We start from the raw sequence: 21015 nt of genomic DNA, 5'->3' as shown, positions 1-21015 counted from the left end.
GCCTGCCTGCCGATTTTTTTCTCTCAACCTTCAAATAACTATGCAGCTGTGTTGAAGTCACCCTGGTGCTGGGTAGTGTACTCCACGTCAGGTGGGGGACAGGGGGAGCACAGCCCTAAACTATCAACCCAGCAGTGATAAACTATCAACCCAGCAAGCTGGGTTACAGAAATGACCCAATATGAGTAAAAACAACCAAACAAAACGACCCAACAGCCTCAACCCAGCGTTTGGGTTGAAAAAATAACCCAGCATTTTTTAGAGTGTACTGAAGGTTTTGCGTCCATGATCTCCCTACCCATTCATCTCGGTGAAATAGACTTCACGAACCCTTCTTTTAACACATGACAAACCACATATCAGAATAAACAGCAGACCTTACCAAACACAAAGGTGTAAAGCAGTCCAGTTAGCTGTTCCAGAGTAATCCAGTTTTGAATTTGCAGTAAATTTCGACATGCATGGATGTCTCCAAATTTGGGCTTTAAGTTTTACAATGTGTTTAAATTGTTCCACATGATTTCATAACGGGCCAAATACAAAATAAATGTTACAAATATCGCCTAGATATTGGTAAATCAGAGGACAGCTGACTAAGAGTTTGTGAAAGTAGCCTTAATGATCACAAAATGCTAGGCTATTTGAGTTTCTTAAAGCTGAGCTGTGCTTAAACTTAAATTGTTCAATACATGATTTCATAGCAGGCCAAATATACAATACATTTTATATATAGCCTAGATATCTGTTTTTATTAGATGATCAGATGATTTACAGTTATATGTAATATGTCATGTTTCAAGTTTTTGTAATGTTTCATACAGTGATGCAGGTCTACTGCAGTTAATAGGCTAAATACAACTTTGATCATTTTTATAGCCTACTACTGTATAGTTAACTTTGGCCTTGGTGCCCTGACATGTGGCCTTTGTGCCCCCCACCAAATATGCCCAACTGAAGGCCAAGTGGCCTTGCCCCCAGAATGGTGAAATTCCAAGCCTGGCCGTGGGACATTTTAAGTGTCAAAAGTGTGCCGTGGCACAAAAAAGGTTGAAAAACACTGGGCTAGGCTATATCCGACACATAAAGCCATCATGTTTAGCCTAATTAGCCGCCCTATATGATAACAAATAACAAAATCAACATTTGCAACTGGTCTATGAGCTCCCACACAAAAAACAGTGTGGCGAACAACATCATCATAATAAAACATAAAGAACAAAGAGAACATAGGCTTAAGATAAAAAAAAAAAAATGTAACACCTTTTCCGACATTGCCCTTTTCATCTCGCGTAGCCTACCTCACAACCTCCGCGTGGAAACGTACTGTAGGCTACCACAGTGTGGGAATCCCTGTCCTATATGGAATCAGAACAATGCCATAAAGATTGTGTGTCCGTGAAAAGATATTCACATGTGTAATAGAGTTTTGTCTTCGAGAATATGATTTACACAAGTGTAGAACCGTTTTGGAACTGTGGAATTAATTTGCACACGAAAGATAGATGTCGCACTTCTCCCATGCCTGTAGCTATAAAGCTGTTCCACACACATTCAAACTAAATCCCTGTGGACAAATGTTTTTCACAAGTGCACAAAATATTTCTACAGGTACGCATTTTTTTTGCACACAGACAAATTAATTCCACAGTTACAAAACGGTTCTACACTTGTGCAAATCATATTTTCGAAGACAAAACTCTATTACACATGTGAATATCTTTTCACAGAGAAACGTAGTCACAGGCGGTAAGGACCAGGCTAATCTTTATGGCGTTGTTCTGATTCCATAGTCCTAAGCCATTCTACCATAAAAGTGTCTGCTCCACTCCTCAAAGACAGGTGTTAGATGTGCTGTTTGGATCTGTTTATCGGATAACAATATCGAATCGATGCCAGAAATGGGAGTGATGTGGCCACGGTGCCAATGTAGTGCCAACATGGTTAACCGGGAAATCGAAACTTAACTTCGTTGGAGCTGTTTATCAGGGTGTAGTAGCCTAGTCTACGTTTCATGATTCACAGCTTCTCTGCTCTTTATGAAGTCCGCTCTGCTCTGCGAATCCAGTGTTAAAATAACGACTGAACTTTGAAGAATGCATCAGCAATCTTACCACAGTCCGGTGAGTAACCTACATAACTTGAATACGAAGTTAAGTGGGGAAAACAAATCTAATTGTTTGAATACGACTATTAAAGTATTGCAATTTGCATAGAATCGACTTCGCCTACTTTGCTATTCGGCGTTTAATTTGATCCATGTTAAACATGACTTGGCCATGTGCAAAATGCGTAAAGATAGAAAATAGGCCTAACCAATAATTTGCACTATTATGTCAAGTAAAGCACAGCATCTGTGCACAGCACCATGTCTAAGGTTGTCAATGTCGAGCCAAATTTAACGTGATTGTATGGCACAAAATCATGTTGGCTGTAAGCCTATCGAAATGTAGAAGTAAATTGTAAAAGTAAATTGTCCAGTCGAGCCTTAGTTTGAAGCTGTGACAGTCGATTCTTCCTCCCCAGAGACTACCATTTACTGGTGCAATCAAGGGTGGTCTTCGTGAAGGAAAGACCATCACTGTCACTGGAAGAGTGCTTCCCGGTGCGGAAAGGTAATATTATAACTGTATTATGTCATAGGATGTACCCGACAAACACGGGACGTCCCCCGGACCTCATGCCGACATTCACGACGTCCCCGATTGGTCCCGAACGTCATGTTCTCTAGCGAACGTTCCGGTGACCTTATTGACGTCCGGAGCAAGTTATCGTTTGCTTATTGCGTGACGTCCGGTTCAGGACTTTCTAGGGACGTCACCGTCAGGTCCCTCGGATGACATTTGCATTTGGTCATTTCAAATACCTCCTAAGGACCCGACAATGACGTTATACCGGGGACATGGGGGGGGGGACGTTTGTTTATTCACACATGGCAGCGGAGTTGAGAGCACTCTGGCTAGCCTGCAGGACGGAGACATCACATCCATGCACGACTTCACGTTACACGTCTGGGGATGACTAAAGTATCTATCTATCTATAGTCTCTAGTAGCTGCATTAGCCTACCATAGTCTAAGGCAACATATCATACAGTTTATGAAGCGCCTATGAGCAAAGTAGAACCATATGTCTACTTTGCTCATAGACGCACAACTTCATAAACTGGGAAAAGGGTTAAAGTTAAACTCAAAATGTATGTGCTACATAATTACATAATTCAGCATGTCTGCATGCAGACATGCTAAATTATGTAGCACATACATTTTGAGTTTAACGTTAATGTATAACGTTACAAACTAGGAAAGGGATTTATTATTGCCACTAGAGGTAAATGATGCCACAGCCACTCTACACTGGTCTACACAGGTCTAAACTGGCATATTGTCTTAACACCACATGTCCTCTTCCACTACTCCTTCCTTAGACCTAAAACCTGTAGAACACTAATCAATTGCGTAAATCCAGAAATAACCTAGGCTACCAAGGATCTAGTCTACCAATCGTTGCTATCTATCTATTTGTGGGGCTCCCTTGTAGGCCTATAGCAGTTTCTTTAATCCTGTTTTTTTATATATATAATTCTGTTTAATTCTATTGAGTAATTGAGTAATTCTAGGCCTACTAGCCTATTATTTGTATTTGTATACGGGTAGGCTATCATTGGCCTATGCCGCTTTGGACAAAAAAAGCGTCCGTTAAACATAACCCCTCACTGCTCCCCGAGCGCCGCTGTTGATGCAGGCGGCTCACTGCGCCGGGATTAGTGTGTGCTTCACCTCACTGTGTGTACACTGTGTGCTGTGTGTGTTGAACACTAATATGGAAGCATATGAGTAGCTTTTTTCAAATGAGAATGCAATCTGCAATATGCCATTCAAAAAGACATTACATTATGCAATTGACAATTCATTATGCAATTTAATATTGCAATTTGCAATAATATCCAACAAATTGTATTTTAATCTGCAAAGTGACAATGAAATCCTAAAATCAATTCCAATAATTTTGGTTAAAAAATAGAATAAACATGGATTGAATTGCATTCCATTTTGCCATGGTACTTCAGTCTCAAAATTCAAATGGCAATTCATTTTGCATTTCAATTTTCAATATTCAGTTTAATCATTTAACTGTCAATTCGTTTTGCAATTTAATATTTAAAGTGCAATGTAGGATTGCATTTTAAAAACATATTTGGCAAAACTGTTAATGCCAGCTTGAAAAGATTTTGGATTATTTTGGGCAAAACGTTTTGCCATCGTTTTGAGGCATTTTATTCAAATGGAAAAGAAATAGCGCCCCCCGTGATTGCATTGCACTTTGATCACGCTCTTTGTGTTGCAAAATTCAAATGGCCATTCAATCTGCCAAACGCATTGCAATCTGTCAAGTCACTCGTCAAGGCGGGAACTAGGCTACGTCACTTCCGTGTTAACGTCTTCTTACCAGAGCCCGTCTACGGGCTAATGTCTTATTAGACATTCTCTGTTCTTACCCAGTTAGCGTTTGCAATGGAGGAGTTTGCAGTCTCTGGCCGACAGACCCGGCTGTAGAGTACAGTGACAGAGGGGGCATTCGCGATTTTCAAGGGGGCACATTTTTTTTTGGGGGGGGCGGGGGGGTGTTGGCGGCGCAAACATATCATGTCACAGTTGATGAATAATGTTAACCGTGACCGCGAGTAGGCCTAGTGTCCGCGAGACCCAGCTGTGTTCTTAAGGCTCTTATGTTGCTGCTGATAACTTTGCCAACCAGCGGCATCTTTAGTAGCATCCCCTCCCCCCAGCAATTAGTAGCCTACAAATAAGCATCGTATAGAACAATTCAGCGAGATAGATTTGGCCAAACGTGGGCCCGGAGCGACCGCACCCCCCGGTTTGCTTATGAGGCTAGCCAGACCACGGAGGGGAGTCTCCGTTGTGTGTGTGTGTGTGTGTGAGAGAGAGATAGAGAGAGAGAGAGAGCAGGGCAAGGAAAGGCTGTTAGTTTTAGCCTAACTAACGACAATGGACGACAGAGTGGGCGATCTAGCCCTACTTGTCCTGTGAACTCCAAAGAGCTCCGCGATCTCCCTAGAGAGAGAGGTAACCTTCTATTCCCTCCAGTGGTATCCACAGAAGGTCTCCCCACCGTCTAGCGCCCATTAGCTGTAAGGCCTCAGAAATCTTTGAACGGACCAGGTTGACATCAAATCGGACAAGTAGGGCTAGATAGCCCACTCTGTCGTCCATTTTCAGTAATCTGTCCGTTGAGTCAGACTCGTTGACACGGTGGTGTTCTACATAATCAGCCAGAGACCTTAGTGCAGCTGCAAACTTCTCCATTGCAAGCACTAACTGGATAAGACGTAAACACGGAAGTGACGTAGCCTAGTTCCCGCCTTGACGAGAGACTTGACAGATTGCAATGCGTTTGGCATATTGAATGGCCATTTGAATTTTGCAACACAAAGAGCGTGACCAAAGTGCAATGCAATCACGGGGGGCGCTATTTCTTTTCCATTTGAATAAAATGCCTCAAAACGATGGCAAAACGTTTTGCCCAAAATAATCCAAAATCTTTTCAAGCTGGCATTGACAGTTTTGCCAAATATGTTTTAAAAATGCAATCCTACATTGCACTTTAAATATTAAATTGCAAAACGAATTGACAGTTAAATGATTAAACTGAATATTGAAAATTGAAATGCAAAAGGAATTGCTATTTGAATTTTGAGACTGAAGTACCATGGCAAAATGGAATGCAATTCAATCCATGTTTATTCTATTTTTTAACCAAAATTATTCAAATTGATTTTAGGATTGCATTGTCACTTTGCAAATTAAAATACAATTTGTTGGAAATTATTGCAAATTGCAATATTAAATTACATAATGAATTGTCAATTGCATAATGTAATGTCATTTTGAATTGCATATTGCAGATTGCATTCTCATTTGAATAAAGCTACTCATATGCTTCCATACACTAATTCACGGATTGGGATAAATGCAGAGACCAAATTTCCCTCACGGGATCAAAAGAGTATATATACTTATACTTATACTTTTGCGCTGTCACTAGCAGAAAATGAGTCTGGGTTTTGGTCAGGGCTGATTATAGTAGGCCTAAGGGGTCAAGGTGTAGCCTATGTTTGTGCTGGATTTTACAACGGCATGTAGGCGGCTACAGATAAAATGCGTCGCAGCAACCACGGAACAAACTCGCAACGCACACGCCAAGTCGCGGTTGTGCAAACCCCCCGGCTCTGGTCGTGCCTAACAACGCCCCTTAGCTGTTCTAAAATCAGTGTAATCTAGGCTACGGCCTCTCGGTGATTATTGCTTAAATCTGCACCTGAGACGTGGTGAAACTGCAGAACTGGTATCAAAATATGCAACTATCAAGTGCATCATTGTGCATGTTGGAGCAAATGACATTTACAAAGAACAGCTGTATGTCAAAGAAGATTTCAAGGAACTTTTCTCTGCCCTATATGAGCTTGGAATACAAATTTTCATCAGTGGCCCACTCCCAGCAGAGGGAAGCTTTGTATTTACCAGACTATTCCGTTTAAACACCTGGCTCGCAAAAACATGCTTTTCAGTTGGGATGAATTTTATTGACAATTTTAACCTTTTCTGGAATCGCAGGGAATATTTCAGACCGGATAGCACAGAGGTGAGTTGGACTGGGACCGAGATCTTAACTGAAAACTATCACCTCTCTCCTGCACCCAACATTTTTTCTGCCAACCTTGAGCCGAGCCTCTGATAAGCGCTCAGTAGCCATACAAACGCTGGGTGCTGCTGAAATGACTCAAAGTCAATCACTGGAGTCAAACTCTTTGGAATCTCAGCAAACAAATGGATGCAATGAGCATTAGGAGATAGCACCTATCAAAGCTGCTGAGAGGCTATCAGAAAGGAAAAGGTCATGTTGTAACACCAGTATACCCCTCCCCACCTCCGTCGACTCCCTGCCACCACAAAGACACAACAACATGGAATACACTACTGGAATACCTGCTGAAAGCGAAACATATGCAACAAACTCCCCAGGACCTCAGCAGGTAGATGGAGACTCTGAACCAATATTCAACCCCATCTTCCTTGATTTCCAATCACCACCTACACCCAATCAAACTCCCCAGGCCACCCAAACCCCCCATATCTCCCATCACCATCCCCACCCCAGCACCCCACCACCCGCTCAAACGCCCCAGGATCCCCTGTATACCCATCCCCACCCAACACCCCCCCCACACACTCAAACTCCCCAGGATCCCCTGTATATTTGCATTGAGTTTGACTGTCTTATTATATCAGGGGATCTAAACTTGAATGTGGATAATCCTGAAAACAATTATGCCAAGGAATTAATTGCACTAATCGATACTTTCTCCCTAACACAGCATGTACATTTGCCAACACACTCTCTCAGGCATACCCTCGACCTTGTTATCACAAAGGGTCTCAAATGTCTCTACAGCTGTTAAAGACCTGGCGTTACGTGTTCGTTGATGTGTCTATGTCCCCACACACTCAGAACAGATCTATGATGGTAAAAAGAAGAAGAATAAAGGAGCAAGCACTTTCACAGACGTCAAGTCAACTGTCAGACTCGGTAGAAGACTTATTTGATCACTTTAATGCAAAAATGGCAAACATTATGGATGACATTGCTCCATTACAATTCAAGAAAATTAAGGACAAACAGAAAGCACCATGGAAGCAAAATCCAGCGGTTAAACTCCTAAAAAGAGATTGTAGGAAGACCGAAAGAAAATGGCATTAATACAAACTTCAGATCCATTATGAAATCCATAAAGAGATGCTCCGCACATATAACTCTTTTGTTTATGTAAAGCACATTAAATGACCTCTGTGTATGAAATGCGCTATATAAATAAACTTGACTTGACTTTTGACGCTGTGTGCACGCTCTTTTGATATGCGCCGAAACGGACAGGTAATATAGCTGACACGCAGCTGCCACGTTTGCGGTCTAAATGAGGCCTTATAGTGATAGCGCACAGCACGTCCTATATTCTTGAGATTCTTGTTCTAGACAGACATTTAGGATAACATGTAGAATGATAGCATTTAATTTTGTGTTATTTCATGTCCATACAGATTTCAGGTGGACTTTATGTGCGGCTCAGACAGAGCCCTCCACTTCAACCCACGATATGGCAGATCAAGTTACGTTGTGTGTAACACCTTGCAAGGATCGAACTGGGGTAGTGAGGAACGCAAAACACCATCACCAATTGCCCTCGGGGCTAACTTCACCCTGATATTCTTGGTCAACCACGACTCCTATTCGGTTCGGTTTGAATATAAAATTGTCTTTTCAAAATGCACACATTTTTCAACTTGTTCTAATTTTAACAAACTCCTGCATCATTTATTCAATAGTGTTATTCAATAGTGTTTCTCCATCCATTCAATCAGATTGTTGTGAACGGTGCCCATTTCATGGAGTACAAGCACCGCATCTCTGCCACCAGGGTCCAAAGCATCTTCATTGATGGAGGAGTGGAGATATATTCAATTGCCTTCCAGAATCCCCCAGTAAGCATTTTGATTGATAGGAATAGGAACTCCAAGGCTGACATCTTAATGACCACTGACCACTATAGAGGTCTTAAGAGATCAGTGATGAAGTCCAAACTTTTCTCACCTGTTGTTCCTCGTCGGTGGAACGAGCCGTCAGTGCCTACTAGAGCAGGGGCATCCCTCTCCATCTTTAGAAAACTCCTGAAGACCCAGCTCTTCAGAGAATATCTCCTAGTAGCACTACTTACAATTAGCCTTGCTAATTCAAGCACTTGTCACCTGACTAGAACTGACACTTGACTGTATAAAAACAGCACTCACTGGTGCACTTGTTCTTATTGTACTCTACCTTTTAAATGGTTTTAAATTGTTTTAGAATTATTGGGAGAATTGTTTTTAAAAAGCTTTAAACTGTTTACCATGTAAGTCACTTTGGTTAAAATGTGTCAGCCAAATGTAATGCAATGTAATGATTACAGTATTGACATGCTATGGTGCCACAGCAGGCAACTTGGTGCGTCCAAAGTCATGTAGGCCTGTCTTTTTTTTGTACTCCACTTCAGGGTCCTACTTGTCAGAGTCCTTTTCAGAGTCCCTCTAATCCTGCTCAGTATACAGTGTTTCAAGTCACTCAAAGTCATCCAAAGTCTGTGAGTGTTTGTCACCGTATCTTATGTTTACTGTCACTACTATAAACACCAAATCAATGTTCCTTGTTTATGTACCTTGTCTGTATAACCTATGTGAAAACTGTAAGGTGTCTTTGAGTGTCTTGAAAAGCGCTATACAAATTAAATGCATTATTATTATTATTATTATTAATAATAATAATAGTAATAATGTAAGTAGCTGTAAATGATCCTTTCACATAACCAATGACCTCATTTATTCTTTTAGCAGCAGAGCCACAGGGGGAGAAGTAAACCACACTTCTTCCAAGAAGCTGCTGCTGTTGCCCAAGCAGCCTCCTTCCAAATGGTGGGTGGACGGTGGGGGATACATACAAGAGTTTGAGAACTGTTTATTATTGTCTCTGCGGTACTGGAAGCCTCATAGTTCCATTGTCCAAAAGTGAAATATGACATAATGCCTTTTTTCCATCTTGACAGGCTCCACCACCGTACAGCCCTCCCCAGGCCTACGTAAGAGCTCATTTTAATGTTGACATTTTCGTTGATCATTAGACCCTTCGATATGTTACCTTTATAATGTATCCACATTTGTTAACCTGAAACCTTCTAGGAACAGCTGATGTCAAAAGTAGAACGCATGGAAATTCCATTAAAGGGTCTATACTCGATAACTCTTACACTGGTCTGAACCAACAATTCACTGATTACTAAGCATTCAGAAGAGTCAGGAACTTTTTGATGTTTTTCATACAAGACTAAATTCTATATAGTCTATCTATAATACAGATTTACATAAAACCAGCAGTGAAAAAAATTAGATAAATATTTTTTTTTTTAATGTTTTGATATATATGAAAACATATCAGGTTATATAAATAGTTTTGATAAATGATTAGACAAGGTAGGTCATAGTCCAAATGCCATGCCCTTATTGCTCCATGCTTGTCTGTGAAAGGGGAGAACATATATTGCAACATTTACATATTTACAAATTTTACACAGACTGTACCATACAAGACTGTTATTCAAGGCGGATTATATCCTGGTAAAAACATCACCATTCAGGGCGTCCCAAACCAACAAGCTGACAGGTACAGTATGTACTTTGCTAGTTAAATATTTTATTACTGGGTAATATTCTGCATGTTATGCAAAAGGTTTTTGTGAGAACTCTGCCAAGTATGGTGGTAGATCTCACTGAGATGTCCTAGTTCGCATTAGGGATGTGACGGTAAAAGGTATATTATTGAACCGAAGGATACGCCCCCTACGGTTCAATGCGCAGACGTGAACCGCGATAAGTCGGTACATCTGCCATTTATAATTTGCAAACATTTATCATTGCACCGCAAACTGCACACATGTTACACATTCACAAGACACCTCCAGAGAACCAGTGCATTGGCCCTATCACCTCTGCAACCAATCAGCCCTTCCCTGCTAATGAAGCAAAGCGATGATAGGTTGATGTGCTCTGTATGCAAATGAGTTCGAAAAACATTAGAACACAGCTGCTTGTTACAAATGCCGTTTACAAACGGAAGTTCGGGAGGAGCGTGACGGAATTTGCCACGCCTCCTTATTCAATCAGTCAGGTTACTTATTCGCAGTCTACCTGCCGAAGTTGCAGCATCGGTGTTACTTCGCTCGCAACACACCACCTCCCCTTATGCCTCCCGTCTTCCATAGTTAAAGAATAAGGGGGTTTATGGCGGAATCCTGCCCGAATCCAGCCCTGCAGGACAATCGCCAGAGACCTCGCCAAACATGCTCTTTAATTATGCTTTTATGTATTATGCTTTCAGGAATTCAGGAATATGAACTAGTGAGAGCAAGGCAGAGAAACAAATGTTGAAGTCAAGTCAACTTTATTTATATAGCACATTTAACACAACAGAATTGACCCAAAGTGCTTCACATATAAAAACAATGATAACAGTAATAATAATAATTATAAAATGAAAACAATAACTAGACAATAAGAGGGAGCGGGGTATGGTATATTAAAAGCTTGGTAATATAAAGCAGTGCAAGGATATGTTTGAAATATTAGGGTTACAGTCATTGGTCAAGTATTAAGTAATAAGTAAGGTAACAGTCCAGACTGGGGGAAGGAGGGAGGGGTTGTGCAAATGGGCTAATATAGCCATAATGTAGACATAGTAATATAAAAACTATAGCATTGCAAGGGTAGCAGCGCATATGGGATAAAGTTTAGTAGAAAATAGGAGAGACACAAATCAACAGTGAATATAAGAGGTTTGAGAGGTTTGAAGTAATAGGGTAACAGCCATTGGTCAAGTATGAAGTTAGGCCTCAGTCCAGACTAGAGGAAGGCTGGGAAGGTTATGAAATGTCATAGGCCTAGTCAGTTATAGGCTATTCAATGATCAGTTATAATGTCCACTCCACACACATTTAGGCAGCAACGTAACTTATGAATTCTATGAAACATCACAGTGAGAGAAATTTTAAATAGATTGACACAGACACCACAGCTCTTTTCACTGATAGTTGCACGAAGCAATTGAAAACTACCCTATAGTTAAAAACTATACTAGGCCTAGTCAGTCAGGCATTTCTAGCTACAGGCATTTCATGTGATAGGCAAAATATAGTTAATTGTTTAAATCTGTGTGTGTGTGTGTGTATATACGTATTTTTGTATATATTACAAAAATATATAGAAAGCCAGGGTCAGGGTGATTAAACTAAACTCCACACGATCTCATTCCAGGTTCTGCATCAACCTGCGGTTCAACTCGGGCATAGCCCTCCACTTCAACCCCAGGTTCAAAGAAAACACAGTGGTGTGCAATAGTCACCTGAATAATAAGTGGGGACCTGAGGAGAGGTCCGGGGGGATGCCTTTCCACTGCGGACAGCAATTCACGGTAGGTATCTGGTCATGCCTGTTCATGGAACCAGAAACTTAGCTGAAATATTCATCATTAGGGCTTCAACAATTCATTGATTAATCAATTAGTTTTAAACTATTAAGTTAATTGGCAAATATGTTGGTATTCAGTAAATCGGGGTGAATAATGTTTAAGGAAACTAAGCTGAAATATTCATCATTAGGGCTGCAACAATTCATTGATTAGTGTTGATTACTATTCAAGTAATCTGCAACTATTTTGGTAATCAATTATCAATTTGGTTTGAGTAACATTGAAAGAAAAAGGGCATTTTAGGACGTCATCTTGGGCTTTGGGTAATGCTGATTTTCTCTGATATTTGATAGACCAAACAAGTAATCGATTAATCAAGAAAATAATGCAAGGACAGTGAATTTGTTGTACATTGCTATACTGTCATATCAATTTGCTGTCATTCATTTGAAGGGTTCAATGGGAGAAAGAGAGTTGTTTGGAAACTAAGCTGATGTTGGATGTTGGAAAATGTGGATTTTCAAAACTGATTAAAAAAAAAGGAAAAGCATGGAATTTAATATAACATTCTAATTTTGTGATAATTAAAATTGAAGTGGTCAGTCGGAGTAATGAAATGTCTGTCTTCATTACAGGTGATGTTTGTGTGCGACACCCAGTGTTACAGGATAATTGTCAACGGCATCCAGATGTTCACCTACAACCACCGGCACTTCAGCCACGAGCAGACGGACATTGTGGAGATCTCTGGGGACGTGAGCTTGTCCTCTGTGCAAGTTTGATGTCTATGCTGAACCGCAGCATCTTCAAAATGCTTTGTGTTGTGTTGTGTCCCCCACATAATTAGCAGTAATTGTAATTACAGTTTCTTCTCACATAGCCTAGTTCTGCTAGGGCATATATAATGGAAATAAATGTGAATGACAATTGATTGATTGAGTGATTATCTATAATTTTCTTGTCAATCCCTAATTATTTCACTCTACACACTGGTTGTCAAAGCAGTAGCCTAGTATTATAAAGAGAGAATGTACTCGGTAGTCTGTGTTTTCTTGCATTCTTTCTTTCTTTTTTAACAAAGATATAAGACATGACAATGACTCCCAAATTCGATCTACAGTCTTTAAAGTACAGTAAGATGAGAATGATACCTCTGAAGCCTGCAAATGTGTAAATCGTGTCAGTCTGAATGGAATGCCATTTGTGGGTAAATGTAAATGGCCTCTAGGGGGCAGTGTATACTTATTTGTAACAGAGCTAGACGGAGCTTCGGCTTTGTAACGAACATGCCAGTAACCTTGGTAGCTCAACAATGCATTTGAATACACAAGGCAAAACATTCGAAATGAACACATCAACAGAGAGTTTCATGTAAAGATGGCCATTGTCACATATTTCAACATTAAAGAATGATCATTTCCTAGTGTACTGTAATTTGCAAATCTTACTACTACTACTACTTACTATACCCCTGAAGAGATCTAGTGCAGAAAGCATCCGATGTGTCAGTGTTCATGGCCCAGTTGGTTTGCAAATAGGGTTGCCAACCGTTCCGTAAAATACGGAATCGTCCCGTATTTGCAAGGAAAAAGATGTGTTCCGTATTGAACTGATACGGAACGCATTTTGTTCCGTATTATTGAGAATCAACTCGTGCAAATCCATGACAGATCAGTATTATAAGTTAGACTGAATGAAAAATTCACGATTTGTATGAGATAAAGGGAAACTTTGCTGCTGTCCTTTATCCCTCTCAGTTTGTCATCACTATCCCAACAGAGAATGCACTTTTTGTTTGAGCCACTGTGAGTCACGTATATTACGCTGATAGTAGCATGAGATGACATGAGATAGTAGCATGAGATGTCTTGCTCAGAGTTTTACAGTGCATCTGTGCAAGATAAACAAATAGGCTAGCCTACTTGCTGCAGAGACAGAAAAAAGCCAGAAATAAAATAAGGCTTCACCAAATTCAGAGCTTCTACAGCTGCTTGTGATGTTCAAAATATATTTTTTTCTATGAAAGCATATATGCCAGTTCAGTTTTCAGAGTTGTTTGGTTTGAGTATAATAGGCTACAAACAGTTATTTTTTATCAAGTGTTTTAGCATCGAAATTATTCTTGTTTTGCACCAGATAGAAAATGAGTAGGCTAGTAGGTTACATTAATTCAATATGGAGCCCTGGAGGCGTCATTGCAAGATTTAAAAAAAATATATATTATGAGAATGTGCGCTCATTTGACCAAATTGTGCACTTGTTTTACTCAATTATGATCTCATTTTACTCGATTGTGGATAGAATGTAGTATATTATGTACGCATTTTAGTAAATAATGGCTCACAATTTTGTAAAATGATGCACTATTTAGTACAATAATACATACATAATTTCAATACCCCCCCCCCCCCCCCCCTCACTAACTGAAGTGGATGCCAGTGTACTGAAGTGTATTACCACCCCCCCCCCCCACCCCCCCCTTGTTCCTTATTTTCATATCAGAAAGTTGGTAACCCTATTTGCAAAAGATGGCAGCCACATAATTTCCAAGGGCTGTCAATGGAATGTAAGTTTTTTGTAAAAAAAGAAAAGTCACGTGCGCTGTCTTCTCTCTCTTGCGCAAACAAAATGTGTGTTCCAAATAGCCTAGTGCGTAATTCTGCTTCATAAAGTTGAACAAATGCATGTGGTTATTTTACAGATATAAATAGCCTACTGTCATGCAGTTTATGGGCTACATTGCACAGTTGGGAAGTTATGGTAGGCCAACTTGGAGTGAATATATACACACAGGGGAGATTCTTTCTTGTAGCTGAGCAGAGTTGGGTGTGTAACGCGTCAGTAATCACACTACAGTTCCTAACAGTGTGTGAGCAAAGAGGCCCCTTTCCATTACGAGTCTTCGCGGTAAAACCTAGGTGGCGGGAACTTGTCCAGGAACCTGCTCTCACGCGGTCCTCCTCTCAGTCCTAGTGTTTCCATTACAATTGAATGACCCTGGTCAAACTCGCCAGCCTCTGGACGTTTATTACAAGACATGACCATATGCAGCTTTTACTTCACGATCGCGACACTAATTAGCAGCTGCAGCAAATACTCTCCCCACACTAATACCTTTGCTAAAGCTTTATTATCATTTACTTACATGCAGAGACAGTAGGCCTAACCTAAATATTCTGACTTACTACCTAAATGAGTCTATCCTCCTCGGAGGTGAAAAATAAAAATGTTTGAATCAGCTAAACCTATTTTACGCAAATAGGCATACGCTACCTTCAAATAGTGAACTTAAGTCCAGTTTAACCAGTTATAAAGCCTATTTTAACGGAAATGTGTTCAGGCTACCTCAACTTAATCAGTTTACAGCCTAACATATAATTAATTTAGCTCTAGCCCGCCTGCCTTGCTTTTTTTTTTGTAAAGTGTATAGTCTTCCACTCACACCTCGCTCAGGCTATGCACAGGCGGGTAGGCTGAAGCCTTCCCAAGGAATATGGGGAGTATATGGCCTGGCATGTGTATTATGAACACATCACATCTCTTAAAACAGCCTAATCCTAGTGTCGTCCATAGCCTCTTGCAGCATGCCATAACCGATATGTTTGCAGTAGGGCTGTCAAAATAACTGATTCATTTCGATTAATTAATTTGAGAAAAAATAACTGATTAAAAAAAATAACGCAGATTAATCGATTCCCTATGACCTTTGACCCCGAGCCGTTAGTCAGTAACAATTAGACTGTAAAATGAAGGAGAGAGATGAAAATGTGCTGCCTAGATCATTGATTGGAACATTTACTTTTAAAATAAAGTGTTGATTAAAATAAAGTCCTCTACAATGTCTGCAGCAAGGAATTTGCATATCACCGGTGTTCGTCAACTCGAAAGTTGCACATCAATGCAAAGAAATAGTGTTGACATTGAGGGGAGTGTTCATTTATTTTCATTGTGTCCCCTAGGTTATATCTGTGGCCTGAAATGCCTTGTATGTTAAAAAAAACTTCTTCCCGAAGCACTTTTGAATTTATTTCCTCAGCATATTAGGTCATATCATAGATTATTATGGCCATTATTTGAACAGTGAAAGTAATAATAAAAGTATTTTTGAAATTTAATGTCACTAATGCTGATTATTTAATGATTCATTTGAATTTAAATATTTAAAATACTTTCACAGCAAAAATTATATATGTGATTAATTTAGATTAATTAATCACAGAGTATGTAATTAATTAGATACATTTTTTTAATCGATTGACAGCCCTAGTTTGCAGGGTTGCGGTGGCACTGGTTTACGAGTCGCTATGCTCTGGACGTATAGCCTATTGAATAAACTGAGCATTTTATGATACCCACCCAGATTACTCGTCACATCAGTACTACTCTACTATTTGAGATAGCCTAGGCCTACTAAGAAAAAAGGAATCCTCCTCAAGCCGTGGAGACGCATGTTGCAATGGTGCTTTACCCTGCCATGAGCCGGGTGCGTGGAATCAGGCCGCCTCCTACAGCACTCCCTCCGAGACGGTCTTCTTGGCTTTAGAAGCTAAAAGCTACCGCTTTGCTTTTTACTATTTACAATCGGGCCGTTTATAAGAGCTAAAAACTAGATGTAGGCCTACCGCAAAGCGGTACAAAATATGACTGCCACTCAGTCCTGCACATTCTCTCTGCAAAAATTTCAATGCGTTTTCTTTATTTTAATGACTATTTACATTGTAGATTCTCACTGAAGGCATCAAAACTATGAATGAATGCAGTTATTTGGCCCACAGATGAATATTTGTCAAGTTATGGCTTGCTGAATATGGTATTAAATAAAAAAAAAAGCAACTTTGAAGAAACTAGAATATAAGACATGTTTTCAGTTATTTCACACTTTTTTGTTAACTACATAATTCCACATGTGTTCATTAATAGTTTTGATGAATCTACAATGTAAATAGTCATGAAAATAAAGGAAACGCATTGAATGAGAAGGTGTGTCCAAACTTTTGGCCTGTACTGTATGTCTTTATGTGTGTGTGTGTGTGCATTCGTGTGCGTACCTGTGTGTGTGTTTGTCTGTGTGTGTGTCTGTCTGTGCTTGTTTATGTGTGTGTGTGTGTGTTTATTTATGTATTATTTGTATATTTGTATTATTTATGTGTGTCTGTGCCTCCCTGCATGTGTGTGCATGTATCTTTACATGTTGCGTGTGTTTGCATGTGTGTGTGCATGCGTTGTGTACAGTCACTAAATGTACACATAATATTCATGTATGGTCCCCCATGAACAGAATTCCACGAAACTTGGCATGCATTCAGAGGGTGTCATAATGATCCTACACTTCAAATTCCGTGCAGTTTTGAACCTATCAGCCAAAGGTATCTGCGATAACAATGTCTTGTTTTTGCTTTTTCATTAACTTTTGGGCTTAAAGAAAAATAATTTGTGTCTGTCTGAGCTGCCGCATGTTCACGTTAAACGCGGTCACGCACAAAGTGTCCCGGTTTTAGTTCTGACAAATCTGGTCACCCTACTCTGGTAGCACTCAAAAAACTGAAATTTGGGGGAGCTGATTCAATGAGAGTAGGAGCACTGTTTGCTTGATCTAACCATGTCTCAGTTAAAAGTAAAAAATCAAGGTTGTGTGTGCAAATCAAATCATTAATTAAGAATGATTTGTTTGAAAGAGATCTGATATTTAGGAGTGCTAGTTTTGCTGCAAGTGTTGGGGAAATATTATCCACGGGGGAAATCTGAGGTTGTTGTGGTACTGGTAGATTTGACTGGTTAACCCTGTAAGCTTGATGCACTTGTCTTCTATTACTTGTCAATACAGGAATAGAGAATGTCATGGGCTTACTGGGTCTTGGCATGTTCTCAAAACTACTGTCAGTACCATTTATATTGCAGGGACCCTCTGTTCATCATACAAGACTGTCATCATATTGTCCTCTGCAGCTGCCATCAGTATTTTCCACTGCACATTCCATATATGCCGGCTGAGAAAATTAACTAAGAGGTTGCTGCTGCTTAAGAGGGGGTGAAGGTGCCCTGCGTTTAAACAGGGAGGGGGAGGGCGAGGGGGTGAAGGTGCCCTGCGTTTAAAGATCTTGGGCTAGTAAAACTCTGCATGGCTACTGGTAGCAGTCTCTCCATTCTGGCAGGGAACATCATGTGCTTGGGTGAGGATGGTGATGGGTATTCAGGGGATCCTGCGGAGTTTAATTGGGTGGTGGGATGATGGGGTGAGGATTACCATCCCCACACCCCCATCAGTCTCAGCCCTCCCTTTAAACCCCTCCTACACTTATAAAAGGACATACATTGGCTAGGGATTCCACATTCAGAGGCTGAAGCTTACAAGGGCCATTGAACTCTACTCTGCAGTAATCTACCTGTGAGTATCCATAATCACATCTATGTTCAATACTTTGAAATGCTTTAGCCACGGCAATGACCAATATTTAACTTGTCTAAATGTATTTCTTTAAACACGAGTTACTTAAAAAATATATCTGGTTGCTTACAATAGTATAGTGCATAATTTCAAAAGTCACAAGTGGTCTATTAAATAGCAAATTAAGAATGTTTTTTTTAGGTGTCCTTGCTGAATTTGTACATAAGTTAACATAGAGATTTATTCTTTGCAAAAGTGCCGCACACTGGCACAAAAGTGCTGCGCACTGACACCAAAACAGCCGAGCTTTCATTACAATTGGACCTGTTGCCTGCCCCGGCACACCAGTTGCATAACAATTTGAAATCTTCAACTAACAAGCATTCAATCTATTTCTAAAGTGGCACCAACATAAATAGAGCATGTCATAGTCGTCATTATTGTTTGCTCTTATATTATTGCTGTGGTTCAGTTGATTTGAAATGCATTTGCAAAAAGGTTTCATCCAAATTACACCTGATTTGAGCTAGTCACACCTAGGTTAAAACTCAGTCTCTTATTTGGGAATTATTGATTCTACTTTTGTGAAATAGCCCTGAAGTAGTTGTGTTTCTTCAAACAGTAAGCATCATGAGCAGGAACTTTCTGACCACCCATGATGAGCTCCGTAAGGGTGACTTCCTGATGTCTAACAACCAACAATACAAGGCTATCTTTCAGGTATAGATTGCAAACATTGTGTTAACCTCAATCTGCTAATGTAATGCAAGATGGGTGTTTCCTTCATAAAGGGATGTTTTCTTTGTCTATAGGAAGATGGCAACTTCGTCATCTATGGCTGGCAGCCAATCTGGTCTTCAAAAACTGGTGGTAATCAAGAGGCATATCGCCTTGTTATGCAGCAAGATTGCAACTTTGTCATGTACACAACTAGTGACCAACCTTGTTGGGCCACTGACTCTTATGATCCGTGTGAACATTGTCGGTGCCGTGTATTTTTGCGTGATGATGGTGTCCTGGAAGTTAGTCGGAATGGTGAAAATAAGTGGACTTCACATTAGAATTAGTGCAGAAGATGCGAGGAAAGAAAGTGAATGCAAATGTGATAATGAGCATTCACCTGCACAATGCTTGATTGATGTCTTGACTTCATTAACTTCAAATAAAGCTACAATTAAAACTACATCCCAGTTTGTGCTGTTAATTTACTGCAATAAGAAACAAACTGTTTTAATTATTTAATAGTTAAGAGCATCATGGCAGAGCCTTTTATAAGACTTGTTAGTCAAATCAAGTCAAAAGGTTCATTGTCATACATTTAAAAATCTTCAGAATTGTCCTGTTAAAGGGCAAGATATCTGGATTTAGTATTAATCAATACATATACAATCAACACCTATTCAAAGTACATTACAATGAAAACAATAAAAGGAGATTCAATCAAAAGTTTTAAGTTGCTAATTCAACTATAAGATAGTTATTTATCAAAAAGAATTGGTGTTGATACAGGGAGTCAATGTCAAATTCTGCAAACTCTACACGGACAAAAATGGCATATGGTGTTGTTAATGTAGGCCTGTAGGCCTATTTATGTTAAGTTTCAGTCCTCTCTAAAACAGATGCGTTAATAAAACTTATTTGTTAGTGAGTTCAATTTGCTGCCATAAAACTTACCCCAGCAGTGTTGCCAAGTCATTATAAGTGACTTGGGCTTGTTTTTTGCGAAATTACTTGAAAATATTATAGTTGCGGGTTGCATTTCGTTGGGCTTGTTTTTTTTGTGCACTAGCTTCTTTTGGGATTGCTCAATACCAGCTGCCTCGCCCTTGCCTTTACCCGTGCTTTCCCTCTGTCTAGAATTTAGAAGTTTCTCTTTGTTAAGTCAGAGTGATGGGGCAGCTCAGATGTAAAGGTTTGAGGTTTTGGGCTTGTTGTCAAGAGACCCGGTTGCTGGGACGTCACTAGGGAAAGACAGAGGGCTTAGCCCCCAGGGTTGTAGGTAGGCTAATGCGCGTACATAGAGCATGCCGGGGAAAAAATCATGGTTATGGGATTTGGCAGACGCCTTTGTCCAAAGCGACACACAAATACAAAACAATATAATACTTACATTTAACAGGGAACTATTTAATATGTTGGTCAGACTACATTAAGGAGAATAGCAATAATAAACAACAATGTCAATTCAATCAATAGCCTAATGAAATAAACAATGAAAATGAAGGAAAATAGCAATAATAAACAATAATGTCCAACATTCATGATACCTTAAAAGGGCTTCAATGAATTGGTATTAACAGGGACACCATGCCATTAGTTTTCACTCTCACAATATTGCTAATTATAACAACGGTCTGTGGGGACTGATATTGTAGGGCTAGCTTGCCAGTGGCGCCCCCAGAAAATGTTAACAGGGGTGGCCAGTTGAGGCCATTGCAAATATTGGGGTGGCACACCAAAACAAAACAACTTAATTTTACTATTATGCTCTTTCATTCATTTCATTTCATTTGCGTCATTGTAAGGGCCATCTATTATGCTAGGCCATATAGTTTTGAAGACATATAG

The 21015-nt window shown here is 39.9% G+C and overlaps 2 protein-coding genes across 4 annotated transcripts; both read left to right on the top strand.

Annotated features, from left to right (window-relative positions):
* Positions 1–1965: 1965 nt before the first annotated feature.
* On the top strand, positions 1966–13485 carry LOC143111982 (galectin-9-like). Of its 3 annotated transcripts, none has more exons than XM_076274231.1 (10): positions 1966–2120; positions 2524–2612; positions 8114–8306; positions 8435–8554; positions 9103–9189; positions 9440–9517; positions 9649–9681; positions 10174–10262; positions 11909–12065; positions 12698–13485. In XM_076274231.1, the coding sequence occupies exons 1-10, from the start codon at positions 2094–2096 to the stop codon at positions 12842–12844; spliced, it is 1020 nt and encodes a 339-aa protein (XP_076130346.1). In that variant the 5' UTR covers positions 1966–2093; the 3' UTR covers positions 12845–13485. The 3 variants fall into 3 exon arrangements, with proteins under 3 accessions (XP_076130346.1, XP_076130345.1, XP_076130347.1); XM_076274230.1 differs by having other exon boundaries at positions 9437–9517; XM_076274232.1 differs by lacking the exon at positions 2524–2612 and having other exon boundaries at positions 9437–9517.
* Positions 13486–18400: 4915 nt separating this feature from the next.
* LOC143111844 (B-type lectin plumieribetin-like) lies at positions 18401–19632 on the top strand. The gene is made up of 3 exons (XM_076274102.1): positions 18401–18447; positions 19070–19167; positions 19260–19632. Exons 2-3 carry the CDS (start codon positions 19078–19080, stop codon positions 19506–19508), a joined length of 339 nt encoding a protein of 112 aa, XP_076130217.1. The 5' UTR covers positions 18401–18447; positions 19070–19077; the 3' UTR covers positions 19509–19632.
* The last annotated feature ends 1383 nt before the right edge of the window (positions 19633–21015 follow it).

This window comes from Alosa pseudoharengus, unplaced genomic scaffold (assembly GCF_046254945.1).
Source record: "Alosa pseudoharengus isolate Yale_2024_CS ecotype anadromous, Long Island Sound unplaced genomic scaffold, YU_APseudo_1.1 YU_APseudo_1.1_scf_8, whole genome shotgun sequence".
NCBI classification, from domain to species: Eukaryota; Metazoa; Chordata; class Actinopteri; order Clupeiformes; family Clupeidae; genus Alosa; species Alosa pseudoharengus.
This window is presented reverse-complemented; position numbering and strand designations above follow the sequence as displayed.

What these genes read in the sequence shown, in the direction of transcription:
- LOC143111982 (XM_076274230.1), top strand. Translation starts at nt 2,094, where the DNA reads ATGCATCAGCAATCTTACCACAGTCCG. An exon ending in TTGCCTTCCAGAATCCCCCA is followed by an intron (nt 8,555 to 9,102) that starts GTAAGCATTTTG and finishes ACTCCACTTCAG; the next exon opens with GGTCCTACTTGTCAGAGTCC. An exon ending in ACTGCGGACAGCAATTCACG is followed by an intron (nt 12,066 to 12,697) that starts GTAGGTATCTGG and finishes TCTTCATTACAG; the next exon opens with GTGATGTTTGTGTGCGACAC.
- LOC143111844 (XM_076274102.1), top strand. Translation starts at nt 19,078, where the DNA reads ATGAGCAGGAACTTTCTGACCACCCATGATGAGCTCCGTAAGGGTGAC. An exon ending in AATACAAGGCTATCTTTCAG is followed by an intron (nt 19,168 to 19,259) that starts GTATAGATTGCA and finishes CTTTGTCTATAG; the next exon opens with GAAGATGGCAACTTCGTCAT.